This window comes from Parus major, chromosome 15, assembly GCF_001522545.3.
Source record: "Parus major isolate Abel chromosome 15, Parus_major1.1, whole genome shotgun sequence".
NCBI classification, from domain to species: Eukaryota; Metazoa; Chordata; class Aves; order Passeriformes; family Paridae; genus Parus; species Parus major.
In genome coordinates this window covers 1,620,689-1,638,472 of record NC_031784.1, presented here as the reverse complement: position 1 = coordinate 1,638,472, position 17,784 = coordinate 1,620,689, and the positions used below count along the sequence as shown (strand labels likewise).

The window sequence follows — 17,784 nt, the reverse complement described above, 5'->3', positions numbered from 1 at the left end:
GGAAGAATTGATTGCTGACAGTTTCTCAGTAACTTGGCAGTGAACCTTTTTATTTGTTAGTGGCTATTTGAAAGCAAGTGTGGAGGATTGGTAAGGATATAAAATGCTTTGGTTTAGAAGTCAGTTTGGAGGCCTTTTAGATTTCAGGGGTTTCCTGGGAGCAAGTGTCATTCACAAAAGCAGCAGTTGAAGTGGTCTGACTGATAATTGAAGATGAGCCAAAGAACTTGAATTGGGTGTTTGCAACCGATTTTTGGATATTGTTAGCTTGAGGCCCATAGGGAGCTTGCAATTCTTATCTGGATAATTTTTGACCTTGAACATTCTTTGTTTATCAGTTTAGAGTACGTCATCCTCATCAATCCTTTAAGGAAGTAAGCCAGAGGTTGGAATCTCCTTGAGTGAAGGTTTTGCATTGTATGGAAACTGCTTGAGGCAGTGTCTTGTTATGGCTAAAGATAATATCTAATACTGGTGCCAGAATGACCCTTGCCTTCCTGCTTTCCACTTGCTGTTCTAAAGCTCTTAAAATAGAGGAAGTGACTGCAGCATTGTTAAAACTTTAATTTTGCTGTAATCCTTAATGGAAGGCAGTATTTTTCCCCCATTTAAGGCAAGCAGGATGTGTTGGCATTTGTACCAATGTGTACAAATGGAACTGCACAGCTTTTAGCCAGAGTCTCTCATTTCTGCTGTTAGCTCTTGGAGTCAGGGGGAGCATCCTGCAGGGCTGGCTGGCCTGAGGGCAGGATCCTTTGATGCTGTGCCCCCAGTGTGTGTGTTCTTGCCTCTCTTTGATGGCAGGGACTGGAGGATTTGCCCACAGACAAATCCCCTGCTGCCTGTAAACACTCTGCTTGATATCTTCTCTATCAGTAGGAGAACTTCCCAGGCAGTACCTGAGGTAAAAAATGGTCCCTTTGGGACACAAATCCAATGTTTGTGAAGAAGAAAGGAGGTGGGTTTTGAAGTTTGACAGCTGTTTTGAAGCTGTGCTGGCTTTAGACTGGTTAAATACTTGCAGGGGTGGATTAGCAAAAACAGGACAGGTGTTTTGTTCAGTGATGGATGATAAACAGTAGAGATGAAAAATTGCTGTAGATCAGACAATAGAATTTTTCTTTTGCAAAGTTCTTTCTTTTCCCATGTTACCTGTGTTAGCTTGCCCTGAATCATGGCTCTGCTCTCCAGCTGAAGCATGTGCAGAGCTACCTTAGAGTTCAGGTCCAGTCTGCTCATCCTTGCTGGGGAGGAGAGCAGGTGATGGATGGATGGATGAATAAGATCTGTTGTTTGTGATGATTCTGTTCCCACTGAGCAGCTCTGTTTGTGATGCAGGATGATTTCTCTTCTGGTGCCAACACATCTGGCTGAAAAGCAAATGGTTACATTAGGGACCTCAGTGTTTGAATAGGGCCTATAAAGTCCATGCAAAATAAATTCTTAGATGTCTTTTACACACTTTATTGGGTTTGTCTGTTTGTTCTTGGCTTAATCTTGTTTTCAATGGAATTAATAGGATAACTTGCATTGATTTGATTTTTTTAAAAAGCAGAATTAGCCTACTGTCTTTGTTTTATTTTCCAGCCTTAGTTTAAACCAAATGGCAGTGAAAACAGCAAGAAAAGATGACATTTTGGAGAAGACATTTCAATTATTGCTTATTTATAGTATGCTCCAATGCTGGTTTGCTACTGTTCTGATTTTAGATGCCAATAGCAGCTTACTTTAAATTCACAACTCAGTTTATCTAGTTCTGCAATATGCATCTGGTCTGTTTTCTTGCTACACAGTGAAATGACACACAAAGAAAATTAAGCCAGGTCATGGGAGATGATTTTAAAAATGGTGACTCAGAGGAATAGGCTTTTTTTGATCTTGGAAGAAAAGCTATGATATCTTGACCAGTTGGGTGTGCTGCAGAAAGACAATAGTAATTGTTATTCTTTAGTCCTAAAAACATTGGTGGTTCTTCTTGCCTCATTGATATCAAGTCCCTTTCCAGTTATTCCATACTCCCACCTATCTAAGGAGAGAATTTTGAGATAAAATCCTCTTCAGCTCATGTCTGTCCATCTCAAGGACTTGCAAGGCTTGGGCTTAAACCTCTGCACCGCTGCAGATTCCTGGTGTAGCTGCAGGCAAATCCCTCTGAGGCTGTTCCTGCTCAAACTCTGCTGAACAGCACTGGAGAGCAGTGCTGCTCTGAGCCCAGCCCTGAGGAGCTGCTCTGCTTCTCTCAGGTGTGAAAGTGCTATTCTGGGGCTGTTCCTGCTCAAACTGTGCTGAACACCACTGGAGAGCAGTGCTGCTCTGAGCCCTGAGGAGCTGCTCTGCTTCTCTCAGATGTGAGTGTTCTGCTGGGGCTGCTCCTCGTGCTGCTCCCCAGCAGAACTGAGAGCTTCATCAGCTGCCAGGTCTGCTGTGAAGTGAGAAATTCTTGGGGTTTATCTTGGGGCTTGTAAAAGTCCTAGAAATAAATGAGTCCTATAAATTAATTCAGGAGAGCTTTTTGGGCTGTGAGTTTAGAACAGCTCTGCCTTCTCCCAGAGTCCTTTTGTTTCCAGCCTGAGATGTACCAGGTTTTGCAGGGAAATTGTTCATAGCCTATACCTAAAACCATTGTTAAAAATCCCCTTTTGGTCCCACAACTGTGAAGCAGTGAAAACTAAATGAAGGAAAGAGAAAACTGGTATTTATTTTAATTGAATATGACTTTTAATTTTGCTACTTCGTGTGGCTCTTTCAGAATCTCCTGCAGGGACAATGTGTTTTTTTTTTTTATAAATGCAGTAATTATGTAAACACCTGCAATTCTTTTGGCAACCTTACCAATTCAGTATGACACAGTGTTTCTAAATCCCAGTTTTTTGGGTGATTTTCAGCTGTAGAAGATGGCAGCTGTAGCTAGATGGCAGCGTTGTGACAGCTGAGAGTGTTCAGACAGCAGTAGATGAATTCAGACCTGGTTCCTTTGAGCAGCAAAGTGAAAATAAGATTTACTCCTTTATTTTTATTTAATGTTTTCTGCTTTTTCTCCTGAAGCATGTGCCAGTTTTATGACTCTCTTTTTTCATTTCGAATATTTATCTGTAATCCGTCTTCTTTCAGTGTAAATCTTGTTTCATGCTTATGAGGCTGTTAATAGTTTCACTGTGACTCCTTGCATAAATGCAAAAAACCATTTTTTATTTTAACATTGGCTACATTAATTTGTCACAGCAGTGAAGTGACTTAATGAAGTAGTCTGTAGATTTATTTATCCTAGCAAGTTTTGCTTTAATGATGATCAGGAAGGTGTTTTAGCAGCATTTCCAACAAAAGGAAGTAATACATTCCAGGACATTATTAATATTGATGCTCTGAGCAGTGAGACATTTCACATTTCTAGCCACTCCAGTGTTTACAAGAGATCTGTACTGTCAGGTCTTTTGTCTCCTAGATGTTAATAGATTAAGATAATTTGGGCACATGGTGCTAATGTTCAGCAGCTGCTGCAGTTTATGGCAGCTCTGTCCTTCACTCCTCCCATTGCCCAAATACACTGAAAATGAAACTGTCAAAGGGCTTCTCTTGGAAAATCTGACTGCTGAAAGCCTGCTGTTAAAATTAGGGTCTGCATGGAGTACTCTGCAACTCTGATGGCTGTGTGGAGCTGGAAGGGAAGGGAGTTGTTTATTCCATGGATTAAAAGTGATGTGCAGAGGGAATTGCTGAGGTCTAATGAGGGAGGCTGAAAAGTTATGTGAGAAAATGGAGAATGCAATTGCTGCTGCTGTTAGGTGGGCCCTGGGATTTACTTCAGTTGTAGTTAAAGGAAATACTTGCTTTAATCTTGGAGTACAGCCTGCAAGCTATTGACTGTGTTAGTGGTTTTTAAGTCTTAATGTGCTGTCAGAGTCTTGCTTTTCATTTCTGTGATCTTGTGTTTTCCTTTCCCTCTTTCTGCAGGGTACCTTAATACAGCACCTGAAGGAACACATTCTTCATGGCAACATGGGCAGCAATGATGTGATCATGTACTACACAACGGCAAGTGGGGCTTGAGGCCTTTCTAAAAACACTGTAATGTCCTTTTTCCTCTAAAGATGGGACAGCTTTTCATACAAATCCACAACTACACTTCTTCGTGTGTTAAATTTTTTTATTGCAAGGGATTGTCCCACCTGAGTTTAAAAAAAAAAATAAATCAGGTGAAATAATAAAATGCAACAGGGACCTTTCTGATGAAAGGTCAAACCCATGTTAAATGTTTCTGACCTACCTGGTGAGGAAAATGGATTGATTTTTAGTCTCTTAGGTATATTGATCAAGCTGCCTCATCAATATCACCTCCAAATCAGATTCCACCTTCCTTCAGGGCTAGGTCATGCTGAAGATGAGAATTTATGTCTGTGTTTTGGAGGAAAGAAGCTGCCCAGCTCTAAGCTTGATAAAGGAAAGTGGGTAAACCTCACCTGTGTGGAGTTATGTGGTGGGGGGTGTTTTTTCTAATGCTGTGATTAAAAAAAAAAAAAAAGATTCCTAAGCCTTCTGTGACTGTGGCAGTTAGAAAAGGCTGATGTCTTTCCTCATGAGTTCCCTTCTGAACTTTAACATGACTAGTCAGTTTGCAATATCTCCATGGAGGGATCATGGTAATTGCCTTGTCTCAGAGTTGTCCTGTCTCCTGACTCGTGCTTTAGAGCTGTGTGTGCAGGGAGCTGTGGAATCCCCACCTCATTAGGTGTTTGTAGGGATCACTTAGATGAGCATCCAGCAGGAACATGCAGCTGATGCAGGCCTGGGACAGCTGAGGGGGTGAGCAGAGCTTCAGCCCTGCTTGCTGATGTGATCAGACAAAATCAGTGGTGTGGCTTTAACAGCAGGAAAACTTCAGGTAAGGGAAGTGGAGGGGAAGGTGGCAGCTCTTGTATGAGGGCAGGGATCATGCTCTGGTCCAGTTTCTGCCCAGATCTGCACCAGTGCATCCTTTTAGAGTTGTCTGTAGCTCCTGTTTTTCCTGTGAAGATGGGACAACTTTTCCACAAATCCACAAATACACTTTGTGTGTTATTTTTTTTTACTGCAAGGGATTGTCCCATCTGAGTTAAAAAAGGATATAAATCAGGTGAAATGTCTGTGCCAGCAGACAGCAGTGCTGGGGCTGTGCTGGGGCTGCCAGGACTGCAGGCAGTGACAAACTCATGGGAGTTCCTTCTCTCCTCCAGATTGGCTGGATGATGTGGAATTGGCTGGTGTCTGCACTTGCTACAGGAGCTTCAGTGGTCCTGTATGATGGATCTCCTCTAGTTCCTTCACCAAATGTGCTCTGGGACCTGACTGACAGACTAGGGTATGTACCCAGGGTTGGGTAAAGGGTGGTGGCACTGCCTCCTGCCACAGCCTCACTGAAGGTGGAGCTCTCTTGGTCAGGAGCTCCTGCACAGCGTGACACAGTTTATCTTCTGGCTCAGCCTTGGGTGGAACTGCTTTTAAAAATTTGTACTAAAACATTTTCTGAGAGAGGAGGAGAGACAAAGAGCTGATTGTTTCAAATTGGAGTCAGGTATTAGAATTCCAGGCAAACAAAGACTTTTGGTTCAATAGTTGTCAAGAGCAGCCTTTTCAAAAGGCAGTAATTGGGAGCAATCTGAAGAGCAATTTCTCAGCACACTCAGAACTTTAGTAAATAAGAGTTCTTTTTTTCAAGCAGCTCAACCTAAGATTTTAATATAGAACTTTGACTTAAAGACATAAATTGACTGGAAAGGCTCAGCAGGGCTGCTTATATTTTCATATTTTGCTTTTTAATCTATAATGCCTAATTCATGCTGATAAGCTGTTCAGTAATTGTTTTATGCCATTTTTTTTGTGCCTGAAAATGCTCACAGCACCCTTTCTTGAAGCTTAGAGAAATGGCAGGTAGCAGGTAAACAGCTGTAAGACCTTGTGACTGCATTTAGCTTTGTACACTGTGTTAAACTTTGATTTTTTTAAAGTTTATTTTGTAACTTTCCTGTTTTGCCAGCTGCATGTAAGGAGAAAATTTGAATTTTATTACCAGTAAAAGGAGTGTCATTTTTAATTGATAATTAAAATTGTTTGTGGTGGAAAGTGGATGACAAAAGATTCTCTTTCTGACTCTGCATGATTAATAATTTAAACTTGACTGTCTTTTGTGACATGTAATATTTAAAGACTGACATTTTGTCTCTGGCTATTATAACTGAAGCTTAATACCAAGTCAAAATGCTCCCAGTAAAAAAACCCAAACAAACCACAAAAGAAACCCACAAACTTCAGCCATGCTTTACCCCCCAAAGAAACCTTGGGAGAACAACAGGCAAAAAAAAAAAGAGAATTGAGAAACAACCCAGCTTATTTTTAAGCATTGTTTCCACATGCCAAAAGCAAGTGAAGATAAATGTGTCTGCATGTCTCACTTTTGTAATCTGGCGCTAAAAGCGGTGGCCATCTGGGTGCTACTTCATCATGCAGTCTGTTCCCAGCTCACTCATATGTTAAATATGTTAAAAAAAAAAAGGCTCCAACATGTGAAGATTACCTTATTCTGTGAAGATGCACCACACTTTCCTTTCAGAGAGCATATTCTCAGGGTATCATCAGGATATCTCATCCTGTGTGGCAAGAATGACTCAAGTGGACATCCATTAATGATCTGTGCAAGGGAATTTGGTGGATGGTGACTAAATGCAGTTATGTAGCATTTGGAAGGAAATAAAGGGAGATTTGGCTCTACATGTGCTGTAGAGGAAGTGTCAAAGAGCTTAAAATAGAGAAGCATTTTGTATTCTAATGTAAAATAAGCACTGGTTTGAGGCATGGAAGGAAAGTGAGATGTTACACAAGAGTAAAAATAGTCCACTTGATTGGGGTTCAGGGTGACTGAGGAGCACTGGGCTGGGGGTTCTCATGGTGGGAGGTTCCCTGCTCATGGCAGGGGCTGGAACTGCATGGTCTTAAAGGTTCCTTCCAGTCCAAACCACTCTGTGCCTTGCTGGTGCCCTTCCCACGAGCCTGATAAATTGCTCTGTGCACTGATGTGTTTGTGCAAGGAGCCTGTTCCTACCTGAGGGGAGTCTTCCCACCAGCATGGCAGAGATCCCTTTTGGGACTGTTGAAATATCCCACTGTCCTTGCCTGGAACAGTGTCCTACCTCCCATCCTGCCTTTGGAGGAAAACCCAACCTAGCAGCATCTCATTTAAGCTGTGTTGGTGTTGCCCATGCTCTGTGCACTTGGGCTGTGTCCCTTATCCTCATCCCTCTCTGCAGTTCCTTCAGTTTATTGTTGAAATGTAAAATGAATCGGCAGGAGCCAGGTAAGAGGATTTCCTGAATGCCAGCAGGAGCATTAAACTGGCACTTCCACTGACAGATGGAAGAAACACATCCTTTGTTTCAAGTTTTAATTCTATTGTATTGAAGGGCTCTAAATACACTTTGCAAGGGCAGGATTGAATTGTTCATTTGGGCTGAGTTTCCTGTTCATTTAGGCATGGGTAGCTCAAGCTTTCACCACTGAAAACTGAACAGGTATCTTCAGAAAATAACTGGTTGCTGTCCCGGAGTAAAATAGTTTTTGTCAAACTCTGCCTTGAAATGGCAAAGATTTTTCTGTGTAAGACTGTACCAAGGCACTCCTGGAAAACTATGGCCCATTAATAAAGTAAACTTTGAGATTTTGTGATGTCTTCAGAGTGTTCTGCAGTTACAAATTCCTGTAAATCTAAGTGAATGTCTTTGTGAGATGGGAAAGTTTTGCTTAATATTTAAAGGTGGAGTTAAAAGTTTCAGAGCTGCAGAGATGACATTTGATCTGACTGATTCTGATAGTTTAAAAGGTTGTGCCTTGCACTTGGAAAGCTCTAAGAGGCTGCATTGTTTGCCTAATCCACATACAGAGTGTGTAACAGCCTCTGCTCACTGCAGTGGGAATTGCAGGTCTTTAGAATCTTAGCATATTTAAATATGCAAAACATGTAAACTTCTTTTCCCCTCTAGGATCACCATCCTTGGAACGGGTGCAAAGTGGCTGGCTGTGCTAGAAGAGAAAAATTTAAAGCCATGTAAGCTTGAAAAAGCTGGTGAATCCCTTCTGTCCTCCCTCCCACCTTTCCTCTCCTGGTTCTGGCTCCCTATGCTGTCACAGTCCTTTATGCAATTATTCTGGCTTGTAGTGACAAATAGTTCCAAACACTTGGAAAAAAATCTGCCTTAACCTGTGTTGTTGTTGTTTTCCTGTTTAAGGTGAAACCCACAATCTCCAAACACTCCACACCATCCTGTCCACGGGATCACCTCTCAAATCTCAGAGCTATGAGTATGTCTACAAACACATAAAAAGCAGTGTCCTCCTGGGATCCATTTCAGGTGAGGCTTTTATGCTGCAGCATCTCAGTAATTCTCTGGTTGCCTGTGCAGTTCCTTCCTGCTTGTTTGGGAAGCTTCAGCCCTTGGATCATTTGGGATTGGTTATAGTTAAACTGGAATGAGCTGTCTTTTTAGTGCAGAGGTTTTTCTGCATAATTCACTGTGCCATAATGAAACTCAGGCACTCCAAAGTGTCTTTGGTGGATGGTTTGGGTTTTAAGTATGATCATTTATTTTGACTGGCTGTCCTTAGGGGTGGCAGGGTGAAATCAAGCAAAGAGTCTATTAACCTACAGAACATACTGTTCTGCATATAGCTGACTTTAGCAGAAAATACCTCTTGGAGAGTTCCCATTTCACTTCTTTTGTGCCAAGTAATTGGCACTGCAGACGGATTTTTTTGTGGATTATATAATTAGAGAAATATCAAGCCCCCATGCTGTGCAGTTTGTTGTGAGCAGTGCTGGCTGAGGCAACTTATGTTCACATAAGGTCCACCACAGCACTCCTCATGTTGCTTTGTAACAAGAACTGACTTTTTCAAAGGGCTTTTTAACTCAGTTTGATTTTTAGAATATAACTATTCTGCTACTGAAGTTATCTCAGACTCTGGGCTCAGTAAGAGTAGTGCTGAATCTAGAACTTGCTACTACAGACATGAATAGACTCAAATGCAGAAGCTTATTTTTGAAAAGAGCTAACATGATTGATTTGTCTTCATTCTCTTCCATGAAGTCCTAGAAAGACTATAAATATTCCAGTTAAGTAAGCACTTTGACAGTATCTATTTTTCTTAAGATAACTGTTCATCCTGAAGGCCTGGCTCCCTTCCTCCCTTGCTGATAAAGTATAAGAGCTAAGTAAATGTTCAGTGGAATAGCTTGACTGGTTACTTTAAACTAATGAAAACAAACAAGAAAACATTTCTAAGTAATTCTGTAAATATCTCAAGTCTGTAAAGCAGGGTCTGTTTATTTTCTGTCTCCTGTAAATGGAAATTTCCTTAAATGAGATTAAAGAGACTGTTGAAAGGAGAAAAGTTATGCCTTAAGGGATAGTTCTGCATGAAAGGCATACCCATATAACAAGATACATAAAGTAAGGAAGAAAACCTCTTAATAAAAGTCACAACATCCTAGATCATGCTGTTTGTTCTCTGCTGCTTAGTGTGCATCAGAAGCCTTTGGCAAAGGTTGAGCAGTTGGCTGTTCCAGAGTTCCTATGTAGTTTTCAGGTTGGCATTTTCCAAAAAAATATTGTATATTCTAAATGGATTTTTGTTTATTGTAGGTGGTACAGATATAATTTCATGTTTCATGGGTCACAATGTTACAGTTCCTGTTTACAAAGGAGAGATTCAGGCCAGAAATCTTGGAATGGCTGTAGAAGCATGGAATGATGAAGGTAACTATGATCCAAAATACTGTGGAAATGCAGTAGCTAGATGATCTTAACTTTAACAAGCAATAATTGTAGATGATCTTTGCTTTGTTACTCTGTTATTTACAGAAAGAAAGTGTGGAAAATGCTTTTTTTTTTTTTTTTTTTTGTCAATAGGAAAACCAGTTTGGGGTGAAAGTGGGGAGCTGGTTTGCATCAAGCCCATTCCCTGTCAGCCCACACACTTTTGGAACGATGAGAATGGAAGCAAATACAGAAAGGCTTATTTTTCCAAATTCCCAGGTATGTAATGGAGGCCTTTGGATGCTGCAGACTGTGAGGAAGATTTATTTACTGCTTTATTTACTGTCACTGCCCAGTGACAGCCACAGGTGCAGCTTTGAGTCCCAATTTCCAGGGGGACAACTCCACAGTGTTTCATAATACCTCACTCTGTTTTCTCATGCTGTTTTGAGCAGAGATCCAAATAAGAGCAGTAAGGATCTGTGCAAAGCTCTAATGCAGTTTTGGGGCTGCTCTCCTGGGGCAGATCTGCCTGTCCCAGTCTGCAGTGCAGGCACAGACTGCTTGGCCCAGGTGTGAGCTGTGCTGAACAGCTCAGGTAGCAATCAGCTATTGAGTGCTGCTGCACCTCTGCCAGGCCTGCTAGCCCATTAACATGAGGATTAAATATCTATTAAATATCTATTAAATACATTCTGCCTCAGACATGCATACTCTGCATCCTTAACCTTTCACAGAATAAACTAACAGGCACCTGTGGGCCAGAGGTTTTTCTTAGTAATTGTGGAATTGTGGAGGGCTCTGCTCATCCAGGGCCTCTCCTGATGTGGCACAGCAGTGCCAAAATCCCTGGTGCCTCTGGAGCAGGAGTTTTTTAGGAGCAGAATCTCCAGCTGCTGGTTTTTTGCAAGTGGAAACTTTTTTTTTTTTAATAAAGAGCAACAATAGAGTGGATTCACAAGAAAAGTCAGGGTGTGCAGCAGTAGATAATCATACAGGAAAACTGAGGAATGTGATTTGCAGTCTGCATGTAAGGCTGACAGCAGTAAATAGAAATAAAAAAAATATAAATCTATGTGACAGTTTTAAGACTGAAATCACTGAGATTCTGTCTGGATCCTTTTTCTGTCTTCCCTTTTAAATGGGTTTGAGATGGTAACAGTTAAGTTGAAAAATGGTCTTATGTGCAAATAATTGAGGTTGGTATTTTTCCTCAGAAAAAAACTTGAGTAGAATTTGGGTTGTACTTCTGGTTTTGGCAGGCTGCTGTGGCAGTATCAATCTTAAATAATAATGAGAAGTCCAACCTGATTTTGCATTAAGATAAATCAAGAACAGTAAGCACAAAAGCTCCCTCCAGAATTGTTGATACCTATTGCACAAGCCCAGAAAGCTTCTTGTACAGAATTGTACATAATAAAAAAATGGATCAAGAAAAACAAGAATCAAGGTGGGAATGTTGTTACTTTTGTGGAAGATGCTTCCAGTAATTCAAAATGAGGTGTTCAGAGAAGCTATTCCCTGTTTTTTTTCAGGAATGCTGTGTAGTCATGCAGACAAGCAATCAGATGATAACCTGGGGTTTGATCCTAATTTCTGAGCTGCTCTGGGTGTGCTGGTTGTTGTCAGTAAATGTGGTGTGGGTTGTTTGTGCAGCTCAGTGCTGTTACCCTGGCTGGGGGCAGCTCTCAGAGTGCATCAGCTGTAATTCTGTGTATCTCACTCAGTTAATGCCAGCTGAGTTACACAATGTACCAATCCTGCTGTGCCTGGATGAAGAAATCAGCTGCTTTAACCTTTGCCATTCCCCACCAGGTGTTTGGGCCCACGGTGATTACTGCAAAATTAACCCCAAGACTGGAGGAATTGTCATGCTGGGTCGCAGGTACAGTGTTCTGCTGCGAGTGTTGGGAGGAAACAAGTGTTCAAATTTGCAGTCAGAGTAAAATGCACGTGATTCTGTCACCCTTCTTAGCTTTATATTAATTTTATTGAGTCCCATATTATGGATTTCAACCCTTAAATTAATCAGAACCGCTGGATTTGAGGGAAGGGAGCTCTTTTTGGGTAGTTCTACCAAATTTGTATTTCAAAATTTCTTTTGTATTTATGAAGAAAAGACTGTACTGAACTTGGTTTTGTGTTCCATGGTTGCTAATGGTCACAGGAGTTTGGATTGAGTGTGCAGCACGTCCAGGGTCAATTGGAGAACTTGTTTTGTGATCTTGGCTTTGCCACCACCTTTTTTTCCAGCAAAACTTCCTTACACAAGGTCAGGTATTAAGTTGTGCCTGTGTCAGTGATCACAGATGTTCAGGATCACAATTGAGGCTGAATTTACTGTTTGTATTTCAAAGTTGCTGTTAGAAATAAAGTTGAGGGAACTAATAATGTTGCTGTTTTCTTTACAGATTCATTCTAATGAGTTAAAATGTCTTTTTGACTCAAATTCTCTTATAATTCTGTTTCTAATGTGGTTTTGCTTTCACTAGAGAGACTTGGTTAATTGCATCAATTTTTCCTCTTGATCAAGCTGTAATCACACTTTAATGTTTCTTTGTTTTCTTTGTGATTTTTCAGTGATGGTACATTAAATCCAAATGGAGTAAGATTTGGAAGCTCTGAAATCTATAACATAGGTATGAAATCACCTTTCTACCTCTTCCAGCTATGACATTGTTGCCTTAAATCTGAAACTTAAGCATTTGAAAGATTAAGTAAGAAAAAAACTTGCTGTTTTTCAAGTGAGGCAGTACAGAGTATGTTAGTATTGGTAAAATTTGATTTTAAAACTGGTTGCTTTCCTTAAGTATCTGTAGGGTGGGAGGTGACTTGTTGGGATATACAAAAGCAACATTTTATGGGCAGTTTTTTCTTTTTCCCAAATCTGTCAGGCTTTTATTCTTCCCCTAAAGGCAAGCTCTTGACACTGTTTTTATTGTACCTTTCCTGATAATCAGAAGTAGCTCTTGAGCTTGTTCTTTGTGTTTCAAAGACTGTGTTGTGACAGGTGGGGAAACTGTCCCTGCAAAGGTGCTAATCTGAGACTCGAGGACCTGTTGCCTCCTTGTTGTTGTCTCATCAGGACTTTGTGTCCTGTGTGTGCTGCAGTGGGGAAAGCCAGAGAAAACGGCTGTGTGTAAAGCCTCATCTGTCCCAAAAGTAATAGCAAATTCTTGTTGTGGACCTGAATGGTGTGGATTTTCACCCCAGAGCAGGCAGAGTGGAGCTCAGTGCAGGATGAGCCGGGCAGAGGGCTCCGTTCGCCACAACCGCACAAACCGCGCGTCCAAAACCGAGCTCTAACCAGGATTCCATTTGCAGTGGAGGCCTTTGAGGAGGTGTCTGACAGCCTCTGCGTCCCTCAGTACAACAAGGACGGCGAGGAGAGGGTGATCCTGTTCCTGAAGATGGCCTCCAGCCACGCCTTCAGCCGCAGCCTGGTGAAGCGCATCCAGGACGCCATCCGCCTGGCGCTCTCCGCCAGGCACGTCCCCAGCCTCATCCTGGAAACCAAAGGCATCCCGGTATGTCAGGGAAAAGGCTGCCTGCTGTTTTCTTTGTCACCTTGAATAGTAATTAAGGAGCAGTTGTCACTGCTCTTCAAACCCACATACGTGGAAATTTTAGCATCTCAAAAGTGTATTCGAGCTTTATAAATAGTTTGTCTATGTTGCCTAGCAACATCTTTTCATCTCCTCTTCAGCTAAGCGTTGTTTTTTAAATGGGTTGCATTTTCTCAGTAATATGTACTTAAACCTCTTAAAAGAAAATATTAAAAAGGTAATTTAACTTTAGCTTTTCAGGCTATCCATAAGCATATTTTGTTTGTTTTCCTGTTACGAGTGACATTCTTAGGAAAGCTGAGAGCACTCGGTGAATTCAGAAGATCATTTTGTAAACCATTTCACTTTTACATCTGTTGAGCAAATGTAGCTCTATCACTGTCTTAACTGTAACAAGATTTAAAGTGAAATTGTTGTGCTTGTTCAGGGGGAGAAATGTGTGTAGCTGAAGGTTCTGCATGCTCAGTTTGAAGCGGTTCTGCTCGAGCTCTTTGTGTGAATTCTTTGGTTGGAATGTTTGTTTTACAGCCCTCTCAGATGTTACAGTCTCCTCAATGACTCTGAGCAATAGAATGGAGGTGCAGAGTGTGGTTTTTTTCCCAAGTCCACTTGCACAAAGACTTGAGAGAGAAAAAGAGAGACTTGAGAGCCATCATTTGATGCTGGTACCCCTTTCCTGCCAGTGCAGGTTCCCATGTGGAAGTGCTGTAGGGTTCAGGAATACTCTGTGCTCCACAGAGGGATCTGGTCCTGATCTCCTGAGTTAATTTTGTTTCAGGATGCTGTTGGCAGATAGTCCTTGGCTCAGACTGTCTTTTCATGAGTGTAAAATTCCCTGAAGTTCCCATTTTTCTGGGCTGCAGCTCAGCTTCTGTGTGCAGTGTTGAACTTGTGAACTGTGTGAATCACCTGAATGTGCAGCAGGGAGGTGTTTGGGATGGGCTGCCCCTCAGGAGAGCCTGCTTAGATCATTAATTAGTTCACACATTGGCTGAATTGAGTGAATTTTAATTACCTTTCAGATAAATCTGACAGTGGTGAAGTGATCAAAGCTGTCTCATGTCTTTCTTTAAAAGTTTTGCTTGGAAGGGAAACTGCCCATTTCCTTCTACTTTTGGAAATGTGTTTGAATCCTCACATGAAAATATAATCTGATCCTGACACTGTTCTGGTAGAAACAGTACAGCTGTGCTGAGGTGATTTAGTAGCACAAAGCATGGTTTTAGTAGGATATTCAGTATTTAAAACATAGTGTCAATGTCTAGTTCTGTCCTGACCAGAGAAACATTCTGGTCATCATCCACAGGATTTACTGATTAAAGTAAACTCATTGACTTTGAGCAGCCTTATCTTTTTTTAAAGGGGGCAGTTCCCTTGCACACCACTGAGCTGAGTTGTGGTTTCTGGGCACCTGTGAGAATTAGGTTGTAGCTCAGGAGGGTGGGGTTACACATGACTTCAGCAGATCTAGTAAGGGAAAGTTTGATTTATTTTTTTTGCACTGAGACAATATTGCAGGAGTTTACCGAGGATTATTTCACCTGGCTCTGAAAGATCTCCAGTGGTAAATGGTGGAGCTCAGGAGGTTCAGAGGCTTGGGGAGGCCAGGGTTCCTCACCAGCAGATGGAGAAGGAAAGCAGGTGGGCTCCTGTTCCCAGAGCAGGCAGAAACACTCAGGAGGGATTTATTTGTGTGTCAGCTCTCCAAAGCTGCCACCCCAAAATGTCTGAGTGGTACAAACACCAGGCAGGAGCTCAGAAAGCCTTGGTGCCTCAGGAAACAGAGATCACCCAGGATGGGCCACGGCTGCTGCTGTTCACACTGGAGCACATCCTCCTTGCTGGGTCAGAAATGACAGTGCTGTGATCCTAAGAGAAGAATTGGAGTGTTTTTCTGCAGGGTCCTTACTTTGAGTCATACAATGTAATAGAATTTGTGTGATTCATAAGTGGAGGTGAAGCTGCTGTTGGTTACAGTTTTATTTTATTTGTTACGGTTGGTTTTGAAACATTTAACTGTAGAGGACCATTTAAGCTCAGAGTTTCACTTCACCCTTTTAGAAAAAACTGTTCATTTCAGATAAGAAAATCATGGTTTTCTTCTTCCAGAGCCCAGTGCAGTTGGGCTTTGTTTTTTGAGCCCACCCTTAAAAAAATTAAAAATGGTTTGAACATTGGATGTGTCAGAACATAAAACCCAAATATTCTTAGTGTTTATACCATGATTCTGGTTTGGTTTTGTTGTTTTATATTGGAGCTTGATCATGTTCTCACAGAATTGCCAGTAGGAGTAATAAACTGACACAAACTCTTTGAATTCTACCTACTCTTCAAGTGATTTTCAGAAGAAAGTGCTTCAAGTGTAACAAAAGAGAAGGCATTCTGCTAAATTTTGATAGAGTTCTGGAATTGGTGGGGGGGGTTCATGAATATTCTCATAAAGCCACTACATGAAAAAAATAAAAAGTAATTTTATCTGTGCTGGTTTTGTTTTTCAGTATACAGTAAATGGGAAGAAAGTGGAAGTTGCTGTGAAGCAAATAATTGCAGGGAAAGAAGTTGAGCAGCGGGGAGCTTTCTCAAACCCAGAGGCTTTGGACCTGTACCAAAATATTCCTGAGCTTCAAGACTATTAAAGTCACTTGTTTGGGGTTTTTTTTGGGTCTTTTTTGTGTCTGTCTTTGTTCTGTATTTGTTTTGTATATACCAATACTGTATGTAAAGAAAAAGCTCTATTTAATACCAGTGGTTCTTTTAAAAGGAAAAAAAATATTTCATGAAGTGCATTATGAAAGGCTTGGGTAAAGCTTAGCTCCCTTTTATTGGTTAAATATGCCATATATTTTGGAGTTTTTTCCAGCCTGGAAGGAGAAACCTGCCTGTTTTGATTTTTATATATATGAGTGCATCTTTTCTGGTTAGATTTACATCAGCAGCCCATCAAATGGTAGCATCCAATAGTTACAGATAGAAGAATATTTCTTTCATTAAATGTTTGCTTTTTTTTAAATTTACTGGATTTTTAGCAACCTTTTTTAATCCCTGTGTTTGTCCCCTGTAAGGGGTACACAGTGATTTTAACCCCTTCTCCCTGAACCATGCAAGTGTTCTGTGTAGTGTGCATTAAGATGTTTTTATAAAGCCAAATCATAATGCACTAAACCCTGATCTGACTTGACTCAGAATCATTTCAGTCTTGAAATATCTCATGGTACCTTTGAGGGTAATTGCTGCTTCATTTTGTGCTGTAGCCTTCTCATTGTTTCAGGCTGTTGGCTCAGAGACTTGTGGGGGCTCAGAAGGTGAAGGGAGCATTTTCCTCCTCCTTATTCCTGGGGTAACTCCAGGTTCTTTCCATGGAATTTACTGTCCTTACTGTGGATTAACACAATTATGGTTGAAGAAGACATTTTGCTTCCTTGGTGGAAGTCCTCTATTGGCTCAAAGGTTAGCTGAGGAATTCCAGGGTGTTTCTTTATTAAAAGCTGATGGGTTTTGTAACTTTTTTTACTAAATGTCATGTTGAAAGTGAGAGACCCCTTTTCTAGGTCTGTAACCCTCCAGTTTATAAAGGGAAAAATACTGTAATTAAAATGAGCTTACTGAAACAGTGAAATGGAAGCACTAAAGTGTTTTGTTTTTCATAAAATACAGTTGCAGTAGTTGTACCAACCCTCTGGCATTCAGTGTCTCCTGCACTATTTGAATTTTGTGGGTGAAATATTATTGTACTTAAAATTGTGTTGAATTGCATTCAGCGTTGATAAAGAATTAATTAAAAGGAATCAATTCTTTATATATAATAATTATATATTACATCTCTCAGCTGTTGCTGTCTTTTTATTTTGTCATGCATTAATATTTTAGCTTTGTTTGTTACTGATTTTAATGGGTTTAATCCAAGTCCAACTTAGTCCAAAACTTCCTGTGCTGGTACTTTCTCTGCTCTACCAAGTCAAGCCATGCTGGTGTGATAATAAAAGTACCAAGCACCCATTAGAAAAGTATAAAAAGGAGCTATCAAACTGCCAATAACCTAAGATTAAAAGTACTTTTAAATTCCTTCCCCCTCTGGCTTGCTATATATAAATTTTACATTAACTGTGACTTTGTATTCATTAAAACTTCATTATATTGTTCTTTAATTCATGCAAAATGTCTGAGGTTTACAAAGCCCACGGACCCTTATTAATAAGTAATTTGGGGTTATTTCATTAATTAAAGATAGTTTAGAAGCACAGATACATTAAGACCATATACAATGCCTGGAGGCTGCTTTTTCTAATTCTTTATCATGTTGAAAACGCTGGAGAAAGTTAAATTAATGGCTATAATTTGATCTCCTGTAATTGTCAGATGTTGCAAAGCTTTTCCCAGACATCAGTCACAAAGAAAAATAGAGATTTCCTTCTGTATTGCCCTGAAAATTCCAGTTTTTC

General features: G+C 40.7%; 1 protein-coding gene across 1 annotated transcript in view; it reads left to right on the top strand.

The window, feature by feature from the left end:
* Positions 1-17,490, top strand: part of AACS (acetoacetyl-CoA synthetase) — a 37,886-nt gene extending 20,396 nt beyond the window's left edge. The window contains exons 9-18 of the mRNA XM_015644309.3: positions 3,952-4,032; positions 5,211-5,335; positions 8,007-8,071; positions 8,253-8,375; positions 9,666-9,779; positions 9,933-10,058; positions 11,595-11,664; positions 12,360-12,418; positions 13,104-13,306; positions 15,844-17,490. Coding sequence (XP_015499795.1) covers positions 3,952-4,032; positions 5,211-5,335; positions 8,007-8,071; positions 8,253-8,375; positions 9,666-9,779; positions 9,933-10,058; positions 11,595-11,664; positions 12,360-12,418; positions 13,104-13,306; positions 15,844-15,981 — 1,104 coding nt within the window. The 3' untranslated portion in view covers positions 15,982-17,490. The remainder of the gene's footprint in view (positions 1-3,951; positions 4,033-5,210; positions 5,336-8,006; positions 8,072-8,252; positions 8,376-9,665; positions 9,780-9,932; positions 10,059-11,594; positions 11,665-12,359; positions 12,419-13,103; positions 13,307-15,843) is intronic.
* Positions 17,491-17,784: the final 294 nt, after the last annotated feature.